Source organism: Talpa europaea, assembly GCF_964194135.1.
Source record: "Talpa europaea genome assembly, chromosome: 15".
Taxonomy (NCBI): Eukaryota; Metazoa; Chordata; class Mammalia; order Eulipotyphla; family Talpidae; genus Talpa; species Talpa europaea.
Window position 1 is genome coordinate 17044025 of NC_140083.1, and position 27508 is coordinate 17071532.

General features: G+C 37.0%; 1 protein-coding gene across 4 annotated transcripts; it reads right to left on the minus strand.

Annotated features, from left to right (window-relative positions):
- Nucleotides 1–556: 556 nt before the first annotated feature.
- Nucleotides 557–27508, minus strand: METAP2 (methionyl aminopeptidase 2; the record flags this gene model as incomplete). Of its 4 annotated transcripts, none has more annotated exons than XM_084256457.1 (11): nucleotides 27291–27508; nucleotides 25474–25578; nucleotides 19107–19172; nucleotides 15263–15365; nucleotides 8932–9093; nucleotides 7983–8164; nucleotides 7101–7195; nucleotides 6770–6866; nucleotides 3021–3124; nucleotides 2080–2195; nucleotides 557–809 (listed from the first exon to the last, which is right to left on the minus strand). In XM_084256457.1, exons 1-11 carry the CDS (start codon nucleotides 27439–27441, stop codon nucleotides 557–559), a joined length of 1434 nt encoding a protein of 477 aa, XP_084112583.1. In that variant the 5' UTR covers nucleotides 27442–27508. The 4 variants fall into 4 exon arrangements, with proteins under 4 accessions (XP_084112583.1, XP_084112584.1, XP_084112582.1 ...); XM_084256458.1 differs by having other exon boundaries at nucleotides 15263–15296; nucleotides 25474–25581; XM_084256456.1 differs by having other exon boundaries at nucleotides 25474–25581.

Genomic DNA, 27508 nt, shown 5'->3' on the forward strand with positions numbered 1-27508 from the left:
GTAGAGGTCTGCCATTCAAATGAAAGACTACATTTCCTTACATTGAGTGAAGTTATTTTCTATGCAGAATTATAACCACAGACATTGAAATGTAACTCTCAGATCTGAAAATGTCTTTATTTTTTAGAAAATGGATTCCAGGAAGGTTAAAAAGCAATATCAGAGGATAGAGTTGCAGAATTGGATGTAGTCATTCAAAGCATTCAATTAAGAATATGGCAATATAAATATCTGAAAAGCATTTCTTGTGTTCAAAACAAAATGTATAAGTCATTCCTTAACTAAATGAGCTTTATAGCATTTCCTAAAAGGGGAGGGGGGTGGGGGGAGGGGACAGGAGAAACAGTTAACATTGAAAGTCCTGAAAGCTTTTTTCCTTGGTTAATTAGACAATTTGCCTTTGATCAAATACCTTTCCTTCCCTCTTAAACATGGATAGAAGTTTTACATAGGTCCACCATTAAACAGACAACAATATGCAGCAAATAAATTCTGGTATAATGTATTCCAACAAAGCTTAGGAAATAAAAGATGATGTGGTGGCTTTGGACTAAGTTTAATAGTCATCTCCTCTGCTGACAACTTCTTTACATGTTGGACGCAATAGTATGGTATGTTCAAACTGCGCTGTGTATGATCCTTTAATGTCACATAATGGTGGATATGGATCTACAATGCCCAAGTCACACAGATTCTTCAGAGCCATCAAGTATTTACTTTCTCCCAAGCGATCCAGCCATCTGCGGCAGAAGGCAAGGGTACCAAAGTTTTCATTGATAACATTCAATAAGTGTTTTGTTCTTGGAAGCCTAAGAGAAGAAAATCAAAGATTAATAATCACCTAAAATGTTACCAACTCATTTCCCCCTTTAATAAAGGCAAAAGCAAACTGTAGCCCTTAGTTATTAAAGTTCAAAAATCTTTTGTCACCTTTCAACAATATATGTAATAGCGCATACCTAATGGCAAATGCAAGTGAAGCAAGAGACTAGCTGAAGGCTGTCTTATCATGTTTATGTGTTTGCACACCTGTTTTAAACTCCTAGTATCAACATTGTGGTGGGAATTTCCTTTTTGTAAATCAAACTGAAAGACTTGCACATCGAAAATAGGTATGAATCTGACATCTCCAAAAAGTTAAAGGAAAAAAGTAAATAAATATATAAAATCTACAAGTGGGAAAATACAGAAATACTTAGAAATGTTAGTAAAATAATCTCTGAAACTATTACCCAATTATTGGAAATTAGATCTGAAGAGAGAATACTTGCCAATATGATTTTCATCTCAGTTTTTTTTTTTAGTATTTATTGCATAGAAAAATTGGGGTTTAGGCTAGAGGTGCGGGGTGGGGGGTGGGGGAGAGGGTAGAGGATTTACCAGAGACAGAGTGGGGAGCAGAACAGGTAGATTTACTGAGCTACACAGCTAAGGGGAGCAGTGGGTGAGACAGAAGTCTGCTGCGCCATATGTGGGTTAGCTCCCTGACTGGGGACTGAACTCAGGCCATAGTGGTGACAGCACTGAGACTTAACCCCCAGGCCTCCAGGGAAGTCCCTCATTAAAATTTTTAATGAGGCAATTTCTTTTCTGTATTGTAAAACTCCACAAAATTTACTGTTAGGTTATATAACTATATAATGAACGTTTATTTATGAATGTATAATTACATATATTTATATATGTATATTTATATTATATGAATGTATACGAATGTACCACTGTAGATAGTTATCTTTTTTTTTTTTTTAAAGATTTATTTACTTATTTATACAAGCACTGGGTACAGTAAGAGGTGCGGGAGGGTGAGAGAATTCACCAGAGCCAGAGCGGAGAGTAGAACAGGCGGAATGACGAAGTACACTGCTGAGGGGAGCAGCGGGTGGCAGGAGAGGTCTGCGCGCCATGTGGGATCCTCGCCCGGCGGCTGGGGATCAAACCGGCGCTGCAGAGGCTGTGGGCAGCTTCGCAACCCAGCGCTCAAACCCTGCGCCACCAGGGAGGCCCAATAGTTACCATTTTTGAAAATACTGTTCACTATGAAAAGAAATTTCTTATTCACATAAAATAGTCTCTTACCTTATTGGCACATGTCCTACATCAAAATTTTTCATGTAATGTGAACATTCCATATCATCATGAACAACACCTTTTCCTGTGCTTCCAAAAGTTTCGATGGCATATACTTCTCCTTCCTAAATAAATAAATAAATAAATAAGGTTAAGGAAAGAGAAGAAAAATTCAAAACTAATCAAAATTATCATCTTCAGGGGCCTCCCTGGTGGCACAAGGGGTTAAGATGCAGCACTATGAAGCTATCTACAGCCACTGCAGCACAATTTCAATCCCTGGCCAGGGAGGTGACCCACATGGCGCAGCAGACCTCTCCTGACTCACCCACTGCTCCCCTCAGCAGTGTATTTCAGTACATCTGCCTGGTCTGCTCCCCACCGTCTCTGGTGAATGCTCTCACCTTCTGCATCTCTGGCCTGTACCCCAGCACTTGTATGCATAAATAAATAAATCTTTAAAAGAATTTAAAACAAAACAAAATTATCATCTTCGGGATGAAAAATCCCCTACGTCCTGTAAGGAACAACAGGAAATCTTCCGTGGCAGGCATCATCCACCTTTCCCTGTTTTATCACCTTAGCAATTTGTGGTCTTTCTGTATGCTACTAGAACGCAGACTTTACACAGACAAGCAATTTTTCTACTGCTACATCCTCAGTGCCTAATAAAAAGACTGATACCTACAATATGCTCAATAGATTACTCACCAAGTGTCGAATAAGCAATCCTTTGACATATTCACTTCCACAGCTATTTTGAGTCCCAATGGATCAGAAACAACATGCATACTCACATGGCCCAATTCCTCTTGGGATCATTGTGAAAGGCTCAAGATACTATAATTTTGCTCAATATACTACAGACTCAACTATCACTAGTTTTAGTTTGGTGGGGGGAAAGAAATCAAAATCTTTTTCACAAGGAGCAATATTAATGGCATTCATACCTCCATTCTCGTTGCCTCTCCTCCTTTCACAATGGGCACTGTTTTCCCAGCATGTATTCTATATGGCCCAATTGAATGCCCATTTAGATTACGTATTGGTTTCACTGGAATAACAGAAAAAAAAAGTTACTCATGGTCTCTGGAAACATAAACAGAGCTTCTTGACACTAGGGTACGAGTTCAAGCATTTATTTTGAAAAAAGACACTGTTCTGGCTAATTAACCCTCACACTAAGATAGTCAAGTACAAACCAAAAAAACTAGTGGGATGCGAAAAGATGTTCACTGCAATGTTACTGATAAACTAGAAAGGAGTAAGGGGAGATGGTGGAAAAATAATGTCATCAAAGGAGATACTGCAAGTAAAAGTTATAAAATGCCATGTACATAATAACGTGAAAAATATGTATACACAGACCAAAGGTAATGTGAAAATGAGAAATCTGTGTCAAAATAACAGCTTACAAACCATACGTTTTATTACTACATCAACTCTTCAAATTTTAATCTAAACAACCCCAAAGTCCTGAGATGAATGACAGAATAAACAAAATGTGGTATTTCCACATAATGGAATGTTAATTAATAAAAACTAAAAGCTAGGTATTCATTTAACAACTGAAATAAACCCTAAATTACCACAAAGTGTACATTATCTACATATTGTGCAATTCCATACATGCAGCATTCAAAATCAGTATTCTATAGATGCACACAAAATTAGACTAGAATTTATGAATGCGTAATTAGATAGTGAAGACATTAAAAAAACCAAATACAAATACTTTAGTACTTAAGATAGGGGCTTACTAGAGAAAGTGTGCTGGAGTTAAGAAGGGATATCTGGAATTGAGAGCTCTGGAATGCTGTCAGTATTTTATTTCTTGAGGAATGAGGTTACATAACCTTTACAATTATTTGAATTTTTATGTGGTGTGTACTTTCAGTGTTTAGTGCAAATACTGAAAAGTTTGAAAAAAATCTAGCTTTAGCACTAAAATCACCAGTATGAGCTACCATTCTTCATGAGCAAAATTAGGAAGCAAAGTTTTTTCAAATCTGTAACAATAAAACAATGACAAGGACATTACAAAGTTGGGGGTGGTACAGAAAATTAAAACTCAATTAGCTCTTGGGCCTCCCTGGTGGCGCAGCGGTTGAGCGCTGGGTTGCGAAGCTGCCTGCTGCTCCCCGGCCACGGATGCTCCCCAGCCACCGGAGGAGGGTCCCACATGGCGCGCAGACCTCTCCTGCTGCCCGCTGCTCCCCTCAGCAGTGTACTTCGGTCCTTCTGCCTGCTCTGCTCCCCGCTCTGGCCCTGGTGAATTCTCTCACCCTCCCGCGCTTCTGACTGTACCCAGTGCTTGTATAAATAAATAGATAGATAGATAAATAAATAAATAAATAAATAAATAAATCTTAAAAAAAAAATACTGAGAAGCATATTTCTATATATATATATATATATATATAAAACTCAATTAGCTCTTCAAAAAGTCCTTACATAAGAAAAATAATTTTAAAATTCAGAAAGCATTTCTATTTCTTTGAAAGTTGGCAAATTGACCCCAGAGATCAATCAGAACTTACTTAAATGAAAAAAAACAAAGGCAGAAAAGTTTAAATAAATATAAAGATTTGCCATACCAACCTAACATTAACCAAGTTACACAGAAGAAGCAGGACACACAGGTATGACAACGGCAAGCTATTCTGGGACCAATAGCTATAAAAGTAATTTCTTGATCAAGGTAGATAAAATCACTCCCTTGAGTTCTATGATACTGAAACTGTTCCTGAAAGTTTATCCCAAAGTACAATTCACTGTCCCAACATCATGATGTGTCTATACCCTTTCTGCATAAAATATAAAAATACTATAACCTTCAATTAACAACACTGATCAATACAATAAGTGGTATTAAAAAGGGGTGCTAAAATAAGAACCTAAATGTTCCTGGCTTAGTAAATGAAGAAAGATGACAGGGATATTAGGTATTCCAAAATTGCAGCCTGTAACTGTTAGATGGTGACTAACATTAAGTTAAATTGTTACCTAGTATTATACTTTTTTTTTGAAAAAAGATTTATTTATTTATGCATACAAGAACTGGGGTATGGGCCAGAGGGGCAGCAGATGAGAAGATTCATCAGAGACAGAGTGGGGAGCAGAACAGGCAGAATGACTAAAATACACTGCTGAGGGGAGCAGTGGGTGAGACAGGAGCGGTCTGCTGCACCATGAGGGTCACCTCCCTGGCCGGGAATCGAACTTGTGCTACAGTTGCTGCGGACTGCTTCATAGTGCTGATGCTTAACCCCGTGTGCCACCAGGGAGGTCCCTAAGTATTATACCTTTTTTTTTTTAAGATTTATTTATTTATTTACATAAGCACTGGGTACAGTCAGAAGCGTGGGAGGGTGAGAGAATTCACCAGAGCCAGAGCGGAGAGCAGAACAGGCAGAGTGTGGAAATACACTGCTGAGGGGAGCAGTGGGCGGCAGAAGAGGTCTGCGTGCCATGTGGGACCCTCCTCTGGTGGCCGTGGAGCAGCCAGGGATGGAACTGGTGCTGCAGAGGCTGCGGGCAGCTTTGCAACCCAGCGCTCAACCGCTGCGCCACCGGGGAGGCCCTTTATGTATTATACTTTTAAAGGCAGATGATATACCACTCAAAGTTGCAGAATTAGGAGAAATACAAAGGAAGGATGATCTGAGACTTCAGCAGTATTTGTTGTAGCACCAAAACCAAAAACAGAGGTAGGAAATTACAAGTATTTGTTGAATACCTATAAATTCCATAAAACTGTATTTTTCAAAACAAGCCATGAATTGCTGTTTCTTAGAAGTTACAGGATTTATATAAGCTCAGGGTTGAACCTGCCTGACCCCAAAGCATATTTTCTTCCATATCCAACACCTCCCACCCAAGCTATGAGTAAGTAGTGTTAAAAATTTTCCATTTGGTACTGATGTTCAGAGGATTAGGAATCTCTAAGGGAGCAACAAGGACAAGCACTGTCAACCCTCAGTATTCTGCACTTGGTAGAAACAAAATGTTCTTTCAGTGTCAAGAGAAGAATGCAAATATTGAATGTTGTGAATTTCCTAAGGAGAAGGAAGCATGAGAATCTCAAAGAATTATAAAGCGGGACAGGATTCAATTATAGGAAATCCTAAAAGCTAGGTACTCATTTAACATTCCTTATTCTTTAAGAAATATTCCCTAAGAAAGTTACTAGAAAATACATGACCAGGAAGTAAAGAGCACACATCAGGAAGGAGGAGAGAGAGGCTGCTGGTCAGATAGAGTGGGAGGAAGGCAGTGTCTGGGAAAGTGCAAGATGCAAAGAGAATAAAGTTAAAGGAGCGACTCTCAAGGAATCATCTGGTCTCTAAATTCTGAACTAGGGAAAAAAAAAAAAATTCAGTCATCAGTGGAAAAGGCCTCTAGTTTCTGTCTCACACTTGATTCGCCTAGTCACAGAAAACCTAGTCAGCATCTTGGTCACCCAGAGATAAAATTCCCAGGTGTCTTTTTATCAACTACCAGAGTAGTCGGCAATAGTATCTGGCCACAGCAGTCCACAGCACAAATGAGTAGGTCATTTCCCTGCTTTCCTTCTTTATATTCTCAAGAGATAAAGGTAAAGCAGCTAACCTAAAAAAAGCACTCAACACTATTTTACAAAATGAATCTGCAGAAGTCAAACACACTTCAAAACAAGATACATTTTTAAAGAACACACCTTGATAAGTCTTCCCATCTATTTCAACTTCATAGGACTCCATAACTTCTTGTATAGCCTCACCAACATCACATAGACGGACATCAATTCCAGCACACTAAAACCAGGACAGTGTATACTTTGTTAATCAAAGTCATAATTTCACAGGAATATTAAGTTCTTAATATTTAAAATAAGGGACATTTGGAAAAACTGCTTTACACATTATAATTTCCTCTACTGTCCACTTAAGACTGTAAGGGCAGCAGATCAGTCTTATATAATCAAAGACCTAAAACAGCTACAAAGTGCTCAAATATGTTGACTAAAATGGGGCTTATAGTTCATTTACCTTTATTCCGGTGTTAGTGGCATCTTTTACAGCTTTTAATAATGTATCATATTTGGGATTAAACGTGACAGTAAAAGCACAGTCAATAATCCTACCTGAAAGAGAAAATACTTAAGTTTACTTTATCAGATAGTCTTTATTTTATAGCATGTATTCTATTAATCTTGCAAGTAAACAGGAAAATGAAACACAGACCCAAATGAGGGCAGTAGTCCAAGTACCCAGAAACATTCATAATCAAAGGAGAAAAAAGTATAATTAAGTTATATAAAGGCTTTGGAATGAAAAGATTAATTCCAGAGCTAGTATGTATGTGTTGCTTCAAGACAGAACCAGTTCAACACTCACCCAAGTGGTTATGTAAAAATATAAACAGAAACAAAAGTGAGAAAAGCCCAGGGAACCAAGAACAGTAATGCAGGGCAGAGAAAATATATAGGACCACAGGCACTGTCAGTTCCAGCTTCTCCAATTTAGTAGAACAGCAACTAAGTACTGAATCTAGGCTTTGTGTGCTTTCTCACTTGTTAAGTGAGATAAAAAAGGTACTTACCTAACAGGTTTTTTTTTTTTGAGAAATTAGAAAAGCTACCAAACATGTAAAAGTTGGTAAATTTAAAGATTCTAAGTATGCTTGTTAGTATTTGAATGTCTGAATAAAGAAGGGTATTTTTCATGCAATATAAAGGGCAATAAATCTCAATTAACCAGCAGTTTTCATTAGTAGGATGCTTCAAAGTAAATTTCAAGATCTGTCTCAACACAGTACTGAAAGTAAAAGCATCATGAAAATGTGGGTGTTCAGTATCGAGCTCCATTCAACAAAAACAAGTCTCACATTTTAGAGGGAAGGTGGGGTGAGAAATATTTCCAAAAACTCACCACTTATATGTGTTCCAAAGTCTATCTTACAGATGTCATCGTACTGTAATACTGTTGTGTCACCAGCATTGGGAGTGTAATGGGCAGCACAGTTGTTGAGAGAACACCCTGTAGGAAATGCCAGGCCTGCATTTAATCCATTCTCTTTTATTAGCTTTCGTGAACAGTCTTCCAACTTCTCACTAAAAAACAAACGGGTGAGGGGGACTTGTTTATTATCAGATTCATATATCTAATAGCTAATAAATCTTATATACCTAACAGCTCATTTAGTCTAGAAAGATTTACTGAAACTCTTATTTTCTAGGAGAGATCTCAACACTTGCTGAATAGGAATAAAAAACAGTTCTCTGATGCTATGAAAACAGTTCATATCTTAAAAAAAAAATTTAATTCCACTAGGAATCTGGAGAAACAGAACGTTATAATCCACATTTAACTGAGTGGACATACTGTTTTCTAGGAGAGTCTCAACTTAACACTATTTTAATGCTCTTTATCTGCTCAACATTGTACATTTGGAAAATTGTCGGAGACAATTAAGTTTCCTTTTATAACTATTTCTCAAAGGGAACACTGGAGAAACAATTATTTTATTGGTTCTTCATTGCATGTAAGTATGTTTTGTGTCTAAGGATTTTAATTAAATATGAATTGTTAGTAGTAAAATAACAGATTTTCAGACAAAAAATAAGAATCAGTAATGTGTACATTTGTACAGATGAGTATATACAAGTAATAAAAACAGGGTGTTCTGAGGTGCAAATCTTTGTTCCTCTATGGCTGCCTCATGACATGCACACTACAAGAGTTTAGAAAATATTTCTAGAACCTTCACTTAAAGTTTTAGCTTAAAGTTTTAGCAAAGTGATAATGAAAACCAAACATTAAAAGTGGGGAGTTAGCACTAAATTTTTACGATGTTCTTACAAAAAACATATCTTTTTACCAAATTTCTATCATTGTCATCCCAGGCTTGATCCAGCTCATTACATATTTTCTAACTTGTCGATGTGCTTCTGCAGCTTCTCGAAAATCATTCCAAATCTCTTCACTAGCTTGATCTAAAGCTTTTTTTTCTTCACTTGTAGTTCTCCAAGCAGCTGTTCGCCTTATAGAGTAGGCATAGCATAGTATTAGTCATTTAAGAAACAGAAGAATAAGCATAAAAGCTGAGAGAAACAAAAATACACTAAAATAAGACATCTTAGTTTAAAAAGTAAGCTATATATTCAGTTCTTTTATTAAATGTCAGCAAAGTTTCTGAAATGCAAATAGCCACACACTTGCAATTAACACAAAGAGTATTTTTTAAGGTTCTAAGAGAAATAAAATATCCTCAAGAGCGATTTCATTCATGGCCACAGGGACTAATGCCCCGACATTCAAAATGATATGAAAGAAGAGAACCTGGGGAGTCTAGAAACTAAACAGATTTTGAGAAGGTGGGGGAAGTCACCCTGCACTCAAGGTAATACTACTTTAAGAGATTTCAAAAGAGCAACTAGAAATTACTACTTAATTGCCAATAGGGCAAGCACAAATCCAAACTATATATATGTGTATACGCACATGCGCACATTCACACACACACACCCCTTCCTCAAAAACATAAAACATGTACTTTTGTAAGACTTTTCTAACTGCGTATCTATCAGAGGTTATATTCCTTAAAAGATGTAACTCATGTTTTAGAAATGCCAGGGGTAATAAACAGATTTTTATATTCAGAAACTTATGAAAGGATCTATGCCTCCACTTAGTAAGTACTATAATTCAAACTTTTACAATGAAAATCTTTTAAAAATGTGTTATACCTTTCACACACACATTCAGAAGCAATATATAAATCTACATATAGTTTACAACTTAGTGATCACTGAGGTTAAATTGTATTTATCATATGGCTCTTCAAAGAAAAACTTTACTGAACTATGCTATAAACTACATGTTTTAAGCAAATGCCCCAAAATGCTTTCTGAGCTTTTCTGTTTATCACTGGCACATACATTATGATTACTTCCCACTCTTGCTGTTAGTTGTATGCCAACTTTTAATACCTCTAATTTGCTACCAAGGCCCAAAGCAGCTGTCCTAATGAGAACTTAGGAGTACATAAGCATCAAAAAGGCTTCTTCAGCTTATATTTTGTTAGAACATTTTTGGGCTGTATCTGTATCTACTAATATCATCAGGTAACTAAAATATTATACTACCATCAGTTTAAATTGTTTTATACTCCCTAAGTACTTAAGTGTGTATAAATTTACTTTCATAGGAATACTGAAAACTCAATAATCAAAGTGTTCAAACACTCTCAGACTGAAAAATAAAAAGGTAAGAACCTTTAAAAAGTATATTCTTAAGAAGGTCAAACTTTTCAGCTGAAATACACTTATAGTTGCTCACTCTGTAAGACATTCTCCCGACCTCTAGTGGTAACTCCAACCCTAACCTCAGGAAATTGTTCATCTCTTATATGGGTCATAATTCTGGCACATCCATAGGAGCCACATCTTGCAGCAAAGGCTGAAGCACCCCTTCTCTCACAAACTAAAGATGCTGTGAAAAGTAAACGTATCAGCAAATATTTACTCTGTACTGGCAAGAGAAGAGATTCTATGCACAGGGAACTAATGGAAATCATGCATCTAGGGTTGTGAAAGTGTAACTGATCATTATTAATGACCATTTCTCTTCCCCAATCCAATCTTCAGATTCTTTACAAACCCATTCTTGTAAGTTAAAACATAAATGTAATTAAATTTCAAATGCTATTTTACTACATCTTAGAATCAAAACAGGATACAATAAAGGTACCCAATACTATACTTCTGAAGGTTACATCGTGATTCAAAGGCAACAAATTCTTTAAAACATTTTGGAATTACTGACAAAGAACTATCAATCAGAAATTAAATTAGAGAAATTCTTTTGCTAAGTTTTGGGTTCAAAATGAAAGTCATTAGTAATGTTCAAGAACCATACTGCCAGGGTCTATGATTATAACTCCAGGTTCCAACAAAAGACAAAGAATATTATGAAGGAATCGCTCCCTTCTCCTAAATTTGATCTTTGGCTGTTCAGTCTAGTGAAGAAAAAAAATAGAGATAAGATATGAGAAAAAAAATTCTACACTCATAACAATTATTCCAAAAGGCAAATAACAGAGGCAGGGCAGAAATACTTTTTAAGTATATTAATATGTCATAAAACAAAACTACCAAAATAATTGCTTGTTTATAGAGAAAGTCAATTCTTTACACCTCTTTTATACATGATTTTTTTTTTTTGTGGGACCCTCGCCTGGCAGCTGGGGAACGAACCAGCGCTGCAAAGGCTGCGGGCAACCTCGCAGCTCAGTGCTCAACCGCTGCGCCACCAGGGGAGGCCCTATACATGAATTTTCAATATTTCATCATTTTTACCACTGGATGCATGAAGAGCAGAAAAATATAAGTAAAACTAAAATCTACTAAGTTACCTTATTATTAATTTCAAATAGTCAAATGTGTGATTTCAATTCACATTTCTAAGCCCACGGCATGGATAACTTTAAAGCTAACCATACTTTTTTTTCTTAAAGATTTATTTCTTTATGCATACAAAGGCTGGGGTACAGGCAAGAGATATGGGGGGGCGGTGAGAGGATTCACGAGACAGAATGAGGAGCATAACAGGCAGACTGACTGAAATACACTGCTGAGGGGAGCAGCAGGCGAGACAGGAGAGGTCTGCTGTGCCATGTGGGTCACCTCCCTGGCGAGGGATCGAACTTGTGCTGCAATGGCTCAAAGTGCTGCATCTTAACTGCTTGCGCCACCACGGAGGCCCAAAGCTAACCATATTTTCAAAGACTATATACCACATGTACAAAACCATTTAAGAATGCATGTCTTTAACTCAGATATAATCATACATGAAGACATGATACCAATTTCCTTCTTTGAACACTGGTACTCAAAAGGAAAAATAAATCATGTTTTAAGTCTGTCTTTAGAAGAAACTATAACTGATCCCCAGCTGATAAAGGGAAAACTCTTCTTACAGAATGTCAGTTAACAGACATTAGAAATGACAGAATTAGAAATTCACCATTTTGCAGTTCCAATGAAATAACTGACAGAACATCAATGGATTAAAAAAAGTGAAAGTTTGCTGAATAAAAGGATATTCCAATGGTACCATACCAAAATACCCCACAGATTACTTGGAACTGCAAAATGAAAAAAATGCTCTTAAAAAAAAAAAAAAAAGAAAGAAACAGCTGGCTGTCACCACATTAACCAAGTGATTAAATACAACAGAGGAGCCTCCCTGGTGGTGCAAGGGGGTAAGCACCGCACTATGAAGCAATAGTTCGATCCCTGGCCAGCCACGGAGAAACCCACATGGCGAGGCAGATCTCTCCTGTCTCGCCCGCTGCTCCTCTCAGCAGTGTATTTCAGTCAATCTGCCTGTTCTGTTCCCCACTCTACCTCTGGTGGATCATTTTACCCTCCACACCCCCACATCTCTGGCCTGTGCCCCAGCTTTTGTAGCATAAATAAATCTTTAAAAAAAAAAGTTAGTTTACCGTTTTACCCATATAACATTTAATTTACAGCAGAAACTGGTCATAAGGAGGGGAAAGTAATTTAAGATTCACAAATCTCAATATTTTCTTATATTAAACATAATTCATATGTTCCACAATATTCATGCTGTCAAAATTTTTAATGTTAACAATAATAGGAAATCAATGGCTTTCCTCCACTGTAGCAATAAGCAGATAGCAATAGAAATAAAATCTCATTCACATAAAGAACAAAAATACTTTAAGAATTCAACAAGAAAGGAACAGGACCCACCTGGAGAAAAAAATCTGAGTTTTAAGTGGAAAAACATACAATAACAACAAATAAAGATAATGTGACAAAGCTAAAACAAAAATCATAAATACAAGTGCAATTCCAATCAGAAATCTAGCAAGCACACTTCTCTGCAGGTGTTAAGATTTTATGACCGTAAATCGCTAAGAAAAGAGTAAAGGGGAATTGTATGGCTGTATGTGGCAGAGGAGAAAGACTTGTTTTATCAGATATCAAAAAAATATTAGTTTCTGATACCAGGTCAAAATATAATTAGCACAGAAATAAACAAATAGATCAACAGAATAAACAACAGAGAATATTGTGCCATTATATGAGAATATGTGACAAAGGTGGTCATTCAATTCAGTAGGATGAATTACTTTAATAAACAATTCTAGCATAACTGTCTACCCAGCTGAAAGAAAATTAGTGCTCCCAATCTTAAAACATTCCAGACCAATTAAAGATGCAATAAAGTATGAAATAAGGACTCAAGAAAATCCAAGGCTGCTAGGTACCCAGAAGAATAAAATATACATATTGTATTTAAAATTTTTAAACTTCTGAAGAGCAAAAAAAATAAAGCTCAAAATCAAAAGATGCAATCATGTAATAACACTGCCAGCAAATTAAGGATACATCACAAAGACACACACACACACACACACACACACACACACACACACACTCTTAGAGAGGTGTTTACTGCAGAAGAGTTTACAGTTGCAAAAAAATAACCAGAGACAAAGTGAATGCTCATCAATTAGAAAATAATGGAATAAAAGTATGCAACAGTCACAGTATGAAATATAATTAAGACATTCAAAAGAGTATCAGAGGTATTTTGATTGATTTGGAGGGACTTCCAAGAGACAGTATGAATGAGAAAAGCAAGGCAGAGGAAGTGTGCCTATGATTCCATTTTTATCAATGACCAAAACACTTCCCCTTACATAAATAGACATAGATGTACACATATGAGCATAGAAAAATATGGAAGGCTACCTGCTAGGTGGTTACATGGGTCTGGAAGGAAGGGAAGGAAGAGGGAACAAGCCAAAAAAAAAAAAAAAAAAAATTAAAAAGATTATATTTAAAAATAAATGTGATCACATCATAGGTACTATGAGAATTAATATAATTAATGTAAAATTACAGGTGTCTGTGACATTTTAAAAACAGATGTTTTAAGATAGGGACAGTGATTGATGAATTCAAATTCAAAGGAAAGATACCTATGCCATAAAATTACAGAATTATAGAGACTTATTCTTTAAGAATACTAGGAATGAAACTATGTAACATCATGTTCTTATCTAGGTTCAAAGAAAAACAATGTCTTCACTGATCAAATAAACAATGCTACAGTAGAAGCTTTCTTAACCAATCACTGCAACCACTGGATTAACCAATGCTATAGATTCCCTCTGTGAAACATACTGACCAATGCCCACTGTATTTTGAATATTAGTGGCTGACATGTTCCTACTCCCTACAGAATAGAAACACACTAAGCTAACACGTAATGCTTTGTATGTGTCTGTAACTCTTCTAATTGTTTTACATATATTTATTCTTTATTCCTCACAATCACCCTTTCACGTGTACATTTTATGGATGACGAAATGAAAGCAGACATAAATTACTTGCCCAAGTCACAGAGCTAATAAGTATCAGTTGGGATTTAAGCAGATTGTTTGGGTCTAGCTTGCATGGTCTTAACCATTCTGCATAATGCCTCTGAGTGTCTGCTAACCAGCTTAAACATATCTTTGGAGAATACTTCCAAGAACCTAGTGAATCTGTTCCCAAACCTATTTAAATGATCTGTACTTGTTACTATAATTACATAGTTTTATGCTATAGGAAAGCACTCTATGAAAACTTTATTGACTACTCTTGAAAAGTCTCAATAAAGGCAAGTCATCAAAAATACTTCTGTTAAAGTAAGAACAAGTAAGAATTATTTAGTGGTTTTAGGGGAAAAAAGTAAAGATAGGAATTAGCTTTCAGATTATTCAGATCTTGCTCTTCACAGAAACTCAAAATGGCATTTGCAGAAAATGAATGGACAGACAATAAATGCATTCAGTTATGGAGACAGCTTATGGGCAAAAAAAAAATCCCAGTTTAAAAAAAAAAAATCAACACTCAAATTATCAAGAAAAACAAATGTTTAACTTTTTTCAGTATTTTTAAAAGATTCTGCATTCCCCATTTTAACATATTTTTTTGATTAACTAAACTACTACTGTTCCCAATCATCTTGGTAAGATGGCTTCTACTGTATTTTCTCTGCGACAAATTCATAGGTTTTATTATAAAAATAAGATAGTGGTGCAAAAAAATTTGAGAATAAACAAATCTGCTTTACTGCTAAACTACAACTTTCAAACATCAAACTGGAAGTAATTTTATGATCCTTACCCATCTTGTGTGGGTGGGTACTCGCATTCTTGTCCTTTGGGAAATACACCATTAGGATACAGGTCACATATTGGAACAGAGGGAGGGTCTGTTTGAACTTTTGCTGTGAGATACAAATAAAGCATTAACTTCTGTTGTTAAAAATGAAATTCAGCAATTTTCATTACAGTTTTTTCCAGTTCCTAATAGTTGTTCTGATTTCAAGGAACCTCCTCTTATTGTCACCTTACAGTTAAAAACAGAAGATACTTCATCACACTGGCCACCTCTTCTAATTTACTGATGCTTGGGAATAGAAAACAGCCAACTTCTCAATAAGTCCAGTATCTATTTAAACAATATATGCCTTGGCAGAAAGCATACTTCTATTATTTGTGTCTTCATTTACTATCCTGGAAATAGAACCACAAATGGCTTTCACAAATAAAATTCAAAGAAGCAACGAGAAACTAAGAAGGAAATCCCACAGCAATAAAGTACAAATATAAATCCGTATTTAATAAAATGTGTAAAAAAAACTTATTTCAAGGGTTTACCAGATACACAGGAATATATATACCCAGTATTAAAAGACTAGGTAGCCATATATAAATTACCATATACTTGAAAAAAGTTACAATACTTGGCACATGTTTTAAGAAAATTATTTCCCAAACTACATTCTAAAAGACTCCAGTGTTCCCCAAAATGCTTTTACAAAATATCTAGATTTTTCTTCTAAAATTTTTTAAATACTTAAAAACTAGTTATATAGTTCTTATTATATGAAGAACTGCCTTTTTAGTAGCAAATGTTATATCCAAGGAATGCAAGTAAGTTGTGTCACAGCTAATTTATGCAGTAATGACTTTTAAAGAACACCCGCAGCATTTCCCAATTACTGAGTGGAAATACAGAGTTTTCCTTATTTTAACCAGTCTTTAGGATTTAGCCTTAAGTTTTAACACATATTTTACTCTTTTTGTTCTGCAATGGGGAAAAAAGATCCATGTAAACAAAAATATGTCCACTTATTTAGTGAACCATTTATCTATGGACCTGTGCATGCCTTTAATCCAGGCATTCAGTATCTATGAGTACCAACTCCTTTTTCTTCCTTTACATGATGTCTTGAAGTTTTCTATGAGCAAGTAACTTGAGAAACACTGACTTAGGTTATCCCTAAGAGGGAATATTAGAATTATAAAATCAAAAAAGGTATCAGAGGTCCTCTAATTTAGCTTCATACATAATCGAGGAAACCGCTAACACCCCTGACTAAATGGTTCTGAATTCTAGACAGAGGAGGAAATCAGTGACCCCCAGTCTTGCTAGGGCAAAACTTACATCCCATGAGAGTAAAAGGATCTATTTGTTTGGGGGAAGTTGGAAGTATTAGAAAGCTCTTCCTATAATTATCTGTCTCCCAGTAAATTTCATCTGTTAGTTACAGCTTTATTATTTGCATTTGATTCCTCCCCTCTCTATGAGCAAACACTTCAAGGGATATAGTTCTTAATCACTTTCATGCTTATTTCCCAACCTTGATACTCCCTTTAAAGTAGTAGTAGAAATGACATAACTAGCCCAATTAAAGCAAATTAATATATGCAATAGCTCATTCTGCTACTAAAACCTTTAAAACTTTTTGCTAATTTGGGCTTTCATAGGACTAGCATTCAAAATCCTTAGAATCCTGTACTAACTTTAAATGTCTATCTATCTATCTATCTATCTATCTATCTATCTAATTTATTTAAAAGATTTATTTATTTATTTATACATGCACTGGGTACAGTCAGAAGCGTGGGAGGGTGAGAGAATTCACCAGAGCCAGAGCGGGGAGCACAGCAGGCGGCAGGAGAGATCTGCACGCCATGTGGGACCCTCCTCCGGTGACTGGGGAGCAGCCGGGGATCCAACAGGTGCTGCAGGGGCTGCGGGCAGCTTTGCAACCCAGCGTTCAACTGCTGTGCCACCGGGGAGGCCCTTAAATGTCTATTTAATTCCAGCTTATTAATATTCACCTAGTGTCTCAGTTTTCCTGATATTTTGAAATCTTGATTAGAAAGAAAAAAGAATACATAATCAAAAACATCAAAGTCTATCTTTTACCACTTATTAGTTGTGACTTGGACAAATGACTGAATGTGCCACACCTCAGTTTCCTCATCTACAAAATGAAGAATGAGATGAAATTTTGGATAACCTTTTAAAATTATAATGTACTATGTTCAATTTATTATCTAAAACCAAATAATCTATAATGATCTGTAGTGCAGTTATAGTTATAGAATTCTTTCAGTATATAGATGAGGAAAATGAGAGCAGTGGCTGCCCATGATTATGTTTGGGTTATTCTAAAAATGATTAATGATCATCTAACATAGATAGTCTAAAATGCACAAGTAACAGCCAAAGTAAATTAGAGAGCAAAAAATCAAAAGCATGAAACAGAACTAAAATAAGGCTAAATACAAAACCACAGATGTGGCTCTATGCCTGCTAACAGCCAACGTAAAAAAGAAAAGCTAGGTTATTTGCATAGCCCATGATGTCCCTGAGATAAAACACATTACTCAGGAAAAATACAATCATTCTTGATACTAACACTAGGCAAAAAAGTGTGTCTTGAGAGTGCTCATAAAGACATATAATCAACAGTAAGTTATGTAACAGTATATTATTATAATCAATAACATCCTCAGAGGAGGCACAATAAATGCTGATGACATCAGACTAAAACATCTGTCAGTAGAAGAATTTTACCAAGGGCAAACACAAAGCCACCCCTAGCAGAATCCTGGCTGGTCTACTTCACAGGGGGCAACTTTAGAGCATTTGAACAAACAGTAATCTCTCAGGCAATAATTCTCAGATAATACTTTCAATAATTTTTGAATGGAAGAAACATGACATCATAATTCTTGGTGATTCCTGAATGCAAATAACCCTCACTAAATGCATTCTATGCTAGGGGAAAGACTGTCAGCCTATGAGAGTAGAAAACTAACAAGGAAGGAAACCTATCTTGTTCCCACTTGGAGACATCATCAGAGGAACAGCTGAAAGAGCCAAGAACTTTTTTACAAATAATTTAAATATTTCTCCCAAGAGAAATTAAAGTAAAAGGCTAGTCCCCAAAATTCTGATTCATAAAATTTTAGCATAAGAGATTTTAAAGGATGGTAGAACCAGATATTCAATGGTCCCCAATAGTCCAAAAGGCATCCAGGATTAGAATTTAAGTGTTCTGGTTCTTAGCCCAACTTTTACTCCCCAGTGCACTGCAGTCTCCCCTTTGTCTCCCTAATAGTTACAGATCCCTGAAGATGTTTGGTGATGCAATTTATAGAAATAAAATACAAGTAGAACAACATTTTAAGTGAATTTGAAAAAGTGCAACATATACATGTGATTAGTAACATTTCTTCTTACATATAAACATTAAATGAGACAATTATATATTCATCAAAAAATCTCATAATTTCAAGGCTGGCACAGGTAAATGCAAACTATTGTTTAGCCTATTACCACACGGTGGCACCACTTTAGTTATCTCTGACAGAATTATTATTTGTATTACTTAAGTTTTAAATTACAACGTTTTAAGGAACTCAACCCTAACTTGGAGTAAAATGCAACCAACTTACTATTAATATCCCTTAGCTGAATAACAAATAAACAAAGTATCATTAAGGCTGTTAGGCCAAAGTACTTGCAAAATAGTTACTAGTCTCACTAAAGCCTATCTTTATTAAGCCCAAGTTTATTTTCCTGACATATACCAAGGTCTTAACTTCCAAACTGCTGGTTAATAACTACATCTAATGTATTAAGTAAGATCAACTTAAGAGTCACTAACGTCCTCTCTTCTTCTTCTTCTTTTTCTTCTTCTTTCCAGTTGTTCCATCTCCATCACCATCTCCATCTAAGAAAAGACAATTTCAAGGACATACTCATTTACACCTCAAAGTAGAGGCAGAGGCACAAAGTAGCACATGCAGACAAGTACACACATACAATCTGTGTGTATATTTAAAAATACCTTTTTCTTTCCTTTTTTATTGAGGTAACACTGGTTTCCAACATTGAATAATTTTCACATGTACAACTTCACACCTCAACATCTGTGTATACCACACCATGCCTATCACCAAAGGTCTAATTTCCATCCATTACCATCCAGCTGACCCCCGTCTACCTGCTTCACATGCCCTCCCATCTCCTTCCCCTCTGGGGATCACACCATGTGATCCTCAAAGCTACTCCATGAAGTAACAAGGTATGTTTAAGGAATGTGTACAAGATAACTTCAACTGGTAAATGGCAGAACTGAACTAAGACTATGACACCTGATTCCTCATGTAGTGAGGTGTATTTTGGGTTTCACATTTTAAAATATCATTTCCAGTACACTTGTTATTAGAGAAAAAGTTATCTTTTTAGGTCAAATTATATATAAAAAATGCACAAAATGCACAAAAATGGGCTGAAAACTATTTTGAAAATGGTTGGCAAAAATAATACCCCAAATAGTTATGATCCGTTATCATTTTTTCTAACAATTTTCCCTGAAGCCAATGCTCACACCCTTGAACTTTGAGAAAAGAACAAGGATACCATTACAACAAAGATCAAACAAAATAGAGACCTACACATTTTAAATAAAGTTATTAAAAATAAACCTGTCTGAATTTCTATAAATGCTGCTCAATAAATTTCAACAAACATTTCAGAAGTATGCTAGTCCACCCCAAAATAATGCTGCTATGAAATAGGATGAATAGGATGTTTCCCAAATAATTAGAAATCTATAAAAGTATGCCCACATACAGAATTCTTGTAAATGTTTAACCTAGTGGCAGTAACTCATGGCTAGCATCAATCATTTTAAATACTGAAATTCATATCCATAAAACAATGTCAAATGATTGGTTACAGTTTCTGCTCAAAGGATCCCTTTTTATTCTGGGCTTGATAAAGAGAAACCTACAAGAAATTTTCTCACCACACTACCTACTATATTCTTCTATTATAATTCTTACAACAAAGTTGCTGACCCCTACTCATCTGTGAGTTCCTTAACAATTTAGACACCATTTTTTAAATTAGTATCAAGCATGTGGTGACTATCTTGTTTACACATTTTTTCACCTAAATGAAAAAGAGAAAACAGCAGGAGGAGATAAGATGATGTAGCATTTAAATGGAATGAAATTACCAATATATGACTTACAAAACTGCAATTTCTTATGTTCAGTCTTATAAAATTAACACACTGAAAATACAAATATTGTGGACTTTCCCATTAGACTCAAAAGCCTAACAAAATAACATGAAAAAATTTTGAAAAACAACTTTCATTTTCCTCATGTGTAAATGCAATCTAATTCATGTACTCTGAACTACAATTTTAATAGTAATCATCTTCATTCATGCAGTAACTGTTGAGTTCTTAATGTTAGAAAATAGAGACAAATTAGTAAACAAGATAATCTGCTCTGGAAGAACATTCAATGTCAAGTATACAGCTACATACACCAGACTCAACCTAAAACAAATGGTTCAGAATATAAAACTAGTTTTAAATACACAATAAAAATCCTTCAAGTTGTGTGATCTTTGACAAATTATTTAACTTCTTTCTATCATAGTTTTGTGTTTCAAATGGGATAAGAAAAACTTTGATAATCATCTTTCTGAAGCTAGTTACTTATCCAATGTCTAAGGCTATATTCAGTACAGAATAGTAGCCATTTCTTGAACTCTCGTACCAGGATGGTGGTACAGCGAGATTGAACTATATGTGCTTACAATTCTACCCAACATACCATGCTGTAATTTATGTTTTATACTACATGTCTTTCACAGAATCCCAGGATATTCTTAATTGGTTGAGACTATATTTCTTCCTTTTTTTGAAAAGATTTATTTATTTATGCATACAATAACTGGGGTACGGGCCAGAGTTGTGGGAGGTGAGATGATTCACCAAGGACAGAGTAGAGAACAGAACAGGCAGATTGACTGTAATACACTGCTGAGGGGAATAGCAGACAAGACAGGAGAAGTCTGCTGAGCCATGTGGGTAGCTTCCTGGCCAGGGATCAAACTTGTGCTGCAGTAGCTGCTGATAGCTTCATTATGCTGCGACTTAACCCTTCGTGTCACCAGGGAGGCCTGAGACTATATTTATTTCTGAATTAGCACTGTGCCCAAATCAATTAATATTTGCTGAATGAAGGGCCTCCTACTGGCGTAGGGGTTAAGTCAGAGCTATCACCACTTCAGCCTGAGTGTGATCCCCTGCCAGGGAGCTAGCCCACATATGGCACAGCAGTCTTGCCTGCTGCTCCCCTTAGCAGTGTTAGTCAATAAACCTTCCTGTTCAGCTCCCCACTCTGTCTCTGGTGAATCCTCTCACCCCCCTATACCTCTGCCCTACACCCCAGTTCTACTCTAAATCTTATAATCCAATTAAAATGTGGGCAAAAATGTGAGCACTTTACCAGAATTATGAAAGGTACATAAAAACTGAAAAATCTTTAATGCCATTAATCATTACCCATTAGGGAAATGCAAGTTAAAATCACAATGACCAACCACTACACACTCACAGAGTGCTTATGAGGATCAAATATCCTGGAACTCTCAACCATGGCTAACAGGGAATGCAAAATGGCACAGTGACTTTGAAATATACTTTGACAGTTTCTTATAAGGTCAAACATACACTTACCAAGTGACTATGAACACCACGGTAGGCATTTACCCAGAATAAATGAAAACAGGTCTACACTAAGACCTGTAGCAAATATTCAGGATAACATTATTTGTAATAGGCAAAAACCGGAAACAACCCAAATATCCATCAACTAGTAAATACATAAAGAAATTTTAAATACAGCAATAAAAATGAATAAACTACTTATATATTTGCAACAACTGGGTGACTTGCAGAAGTATTATGCTAAGCGAAGTAAGTCAGACACACAAAAGCTTATACAGTAATAATTCCATTTACACTGTACTATAGGAAAAAACCACAGGAAGAAAATATATCAGTTGTTGTCACGGGTCAGGATGTGTTGCAAAACAACTGACTACCAAGGGGCACAAAGGAACTTTCCCCTGGAGACAGAAATATTAAATAGAAATGGTCTATGTCTTAGTTGTGATAGTTATTACTTAACTGCAAACATTTGTCAAAACAACACACAATACACCTAAAAAGGCGAGTATATAGAAAGTATAATATTGAGAGTACATTCTGTTTACCCTAATACCCTTAATGTAAACTATGAGTAATGATGTCAGTGTAGGGTGAACTGTAATGAATGTACAATAAGGTGAGGATGCAGAAAATGGCTTGGGCTAGGCATGTGTAGTGGTGGTTGGCCGGGGGTGGGGGGGTGGGGGGGGTGTGAATATGGGAAATCTCTGTACCTTCTGTTCAGGGTAACATTATCTGTTCTCAATTTTGCTGTGAACCTAACATTGCTCTAAAAGTCTATTTTTTAAAAAATGGTGAATATTATCCTAGGCAAATTATACTTCAAAAAACCTGACTTTAAAATGCACTGGATGGGGCCTCCCCGGTGGTGCAGCGGTTGAGCGCTGGGTTGCGAAGCTGCCTGCATCCTCTGCGGCGCCGGTTCGATCCCCGGCTGCTCCCCGGCCACCGGAGGAGGGTCCCACGTGGCGCGCCGACCTCTCCTGCCGCCCGCTGCTCCCCTCAGCAGTGTACTTCGGTCCTTCTGCCTGCTCTGCTCCCCGCTCTGGCTCTGGTGAATTCTCTCACCCTCCCTCCCGCACTTCTGACTGTACCCAGTGCATGTATAAACAAAACAAACAAACAAACCAGCAAACAAATAAATAAAGCATGCCTCTATTAAAAAAATAAATAAATAAAATGCACTGGATGAGTTACTTCTAGCACATTACCAATGCCCACAGCATTAACTTTTTACACCAATACCCCACAGTTTCAAATTAACCACATCTAAAATTAAACTCAATGCCTCCTCTTTGCTTGCAAAATCCTTCCCCCAATTTCTTAGTCAGCTCTCTCTCTAGTTCACTATTTCAGACAATAGTACCAACATTCTGTCACTCAAGTTCAAAAGCCTAACAGTCTACTTATAGCTCTTCTTCCTTCTCCCCAGATTCAAACTCTCTAAGTGCTTTGAATTTTGCTTCTATAACCCCACCAATCTATGGAAAAGAATCTTCCTTTCCTTTTTTTTTTTTTTAACCACCAATTTAAATCATCATTATCACATGCCTGGGCTATTGTTAGGTGGCAGCCAGAATCATAGTTATGTTTCCTGTATGTTTCCTCCTTTCTAAAAGCCTGTATATATATGAAAACTATTTTTTCATAACATTTGTCTTTTTAAAATGCTCAAAAATTTCCTCAATGAATCATCTCATACAACCAGTCTGCACTGTTCACTATGTTTTGAATACTTTGTTAGCTTTTTCCTGCCCCAAAATTGCCCCTTGTTTAGTTTTATTCAAGTCCCATTTCTTCCAATGAGCCTTCCTCCACATTCAAGACCACAATTCTACCTCCAAATGTCAATAAAATGTACTGCAGACACTGATTATATCTTTACACCTCTACATTGTCTTAACATTAACCACTGTTAATGTTCCTTAACAACAAATATCCTGAGATATAAGTTTTCCATACCCTAAAAGATCTCACAAAACAGATGAAAGATATTGGTTGATATTGATAATTGAAATGAATTAGGAAAATGTTTAGCCCAAATTGAAGAAAACGAACTAAGACACTAAAATTTTTCAACACTGAAGGTTGAAAATTTTCCCCTCCAATGTCGAAAGAGTCATACAATATTGTGAAAGTGCAGTAAGATACACTTTCAAATTGAGCACTGTGACATTCTACACAAAGTGGGTCTATTAAAGTACCTTGAATTTACAAACCCTTTCTTAATAAGAGCTCAAATACCTTCATAATCTGAATCATATACCAAAATAGGATGGACAAGAGCTTTGTTTAGGGAAGAGAAAAAGCCAACTATTCCCTGTAATCTTTTTTAACCAAAAATTGACTGTACGCACCCTGAAGGCAGAGAATCTCTTTCTAAACAACTCTTCTACATTATACTAACACAATAATTACAGTCTGTTGCTAATGGTTGAAAGGCATATACCTAAACTGCCAATGCTTAAGAGAACTGTGGTAGGTAGGTCACAGCTAGGATAACTGAGAATGGAACTCCATCTCCCACTCTGCCAAAGAGGCTACAGAACTGTAATAGTTCTTACCTAATCTCTTCTTCCACCATTTTACTGACAGCATGAATTCCTAGAATTCCAACATTTACTATCTTTAAAGAAATCTTATCAAAATATCACAAGAAGCTACGGTCAGGAAATTTATAATATTTTCTTCCACAAATAAAGAGGTAGTTATGATAGAGAATAGAAGGAATAACTTTGGATCAGGGACTGGCTTTGAAATTCTACCTTTATGCTACTGTGTTACAGTGGACAAATCACATAATCATCATTTCCTAAAATGAATACCTACTTTGCTTGGTTTTCTGAGGGTAAAATGAAAATGCATTTTGAAAGTATTCCAGGATAGAGTCTACTTTATACTAGTTATTCAATAAAATATCAGTTAAATAAAGTTCCTCAATTTTATCTTGCTAATACCCAGTAGTTGGCTTTTTACCAAGTACATGTTTTTTAAAAGTAGAGATCTGCACTATTTGAGCAGTCATTCAACATAGTCAACTTTTCAAAGAGTTGCTAATAAAGACCTTCTACTTACAACACTGAAGTTTAATGCCAAATAATTAAGTAAAACAACAGCTAATAATAGACTATATGGAAAAAAGACATTTCATTTAAAGACTGTCATTTTTCTTGCTTTTCAAACTGAAAATCAAATTAACCATTTAGGACCTCCCCGGTGGCACAGCGGGTTGAGTGCAGCACAGCGCTGTGAAGCTGTCCACAGCCTCTGCAGCGCGGGTTCGATTCCTGGATGTCCAGAGAGATTCCCACATGGCGCAGCCGACCTCTCCTGTTTCACCTGCTGCTCCCCTCAGCAGTGTGTTCTATCTGTCTGCCTGTTCTGCTCTGTCTCTGATAAATCCTTTCACCCTCCCACACTTCTGGCTTATACCCCAGTTCTTGTATAAATAAATAAATCTTTGAAAAACAAAACAAAAAACAAATTAACCACTTACCTTCATCATCATCATCTCTTTCTTTCTCTTCTAATGCTTGTTTCTCCAATTGTTTGGCTACCTCATCAACAATGGTTCCTGATTCTTTATCAGGTTCCTGTTGCCCTGCTGATCAAATAAAACAGCATAAATCAAATTTAATTAAGTACTTTCCCATTAGAATATGTTCTAAGGTTTCTGAAGAACACACAACTTCTTTCCTGATAAAGTGTTCAGGAAACAAAACACTGTAAACATAGTAAAATTTATTTAATGACAGAAAAATCTTTCATATCTAAGTGTTGTTCAATTCAATACCCATTACATGTTCTGAATTAGCAGCTAAAGGATTTTAAAAAAGCATTACTTGGTCCCTGTCCTTAAGCAAATTAACTTTTTAATGTATTAACAAACAACACTTATTTTAGTTATCAAATAAGGAAGCACGTAAGATAGGCAATAATTATGAAAGCCATAGTAAAAAGAGGATTTCTATGGGACACTGAGGGCTAAATTGTCAAGCTGCGCTGAGTAAAGTCAAAATAAATAGGAAGATATTCCACTGTTAAAAATGAAATCTTGAATAGCTTAGCATAAGACCAGGTACCTGCTTTGGAAGTCAGTCTAGCTGTAGGAGTAACAGCATGCGTAGAATGAGATAGTATTAGCACCTACTGAAGTGATATTCTGGCTACTGTGAAGGATTTATATTGAGAGATACAACTACTGAAAAAAATACATTAATAATCTACTGAACTCCTTAAAATACAAACTAGGGTTCGGATTTCATCTGAAAGCCAGGAGCAGCCACCAGACTATGTCTGGGTTTAAATTTCGCTCTGGGAGTGTCCCAGCATCTACAAATCTTACAATTCCACCGAATCAGAATTTCAGAAAGAAATAGATTAACATTCTCCAATGTCTCCTCAACTCTTAAATTCATCACTTCTGCTCTCTTCATTTTTCTCTCACTTCTATAGCTGCTTTTAATTAGACACAGATAAAGAAAAACTTTTCCAAAACCGGCAGATACTGGGCAACAAAAAAAACGACTGCTCCATAAATTTTAATTCTTAACGTCTAACCCAAGCGCAAAGTTTCAGCTGCTTTCACTGCCTCAGCAGTGACTTTAGCGAAATTCACAGCCACAGTATACATCTAGTGTGCCCGCAAGTCTAAATTCAGATCTAGCAGCCCTCAAAGCTTCATGATGCTGCGGGATCAGGCAGGTGAAAATTCGCAGCACACCACACGTCTTGCAGCTACTACTGAGAGACACGAGCGCGTGGGCACACACCCCCTCCCGGAGTGTGGTCCCCAACAAACCCCTCTGCAACACCGTGGGCTGGTGGCGGGCAGAGGTGCTCAGGGAACTAAGACTGGCCCACTCCACCCCCACCCTGGTCGCAAATCAGCTCCAGGCTGCTCCAGCCTAGAGGCGACAGAATGGGTCGGAACCAGGTTTTTGAGGAGCAGGCCCAACTGCAAGGCGGTAAGGCCGGCCCCTGGGCACAGCTTCAAGTCCGTGGGGCCGCCAGTGCGGGAGCCGAGTCCTGGCCATCCAGGGGCTCGGGCCCAGCACCCCAGAGCCACCTCCCGCGAGGCTGAGGCACTTTTCTCTCCCATCCCAGCCCACCAGCTCCCGAGCCCGGCTGAAGAAGCAGCCGCCGCTCTCCCAAGGCCTGGGGAGCCCGCAGTCCCGCAGCGACACGCGCACAGGCCCGGCAGCCAAGCTCAGGCGGGGACTCCGCGTCCCCACACCCTGTCAGCCCTCCGGGCCTCAGCCCGGCCGTTCGGCCATCCCTGGTAGGGACAGGAAAAAACCAAATTCCCTTTACCTGTGGCAGCTCCTTTACTCTTCTTCTTCTTCCGTCTTTTTTTCTTGGCCGCCTCCTCAGCCGTAGAGGCAGCTCCCTCCTCCCGGTCGTCTGCATCCAGGTCGCCATTCAGGTGGCTCCCGGAGGACGCCGCCTCCTCCACGCCCGCCATGTTGCCCGAGAGAGCGCGAGAGAGTGAGACAGAGCGGCAAAGGCCCGCTCCTTCTTCACCCACCCCC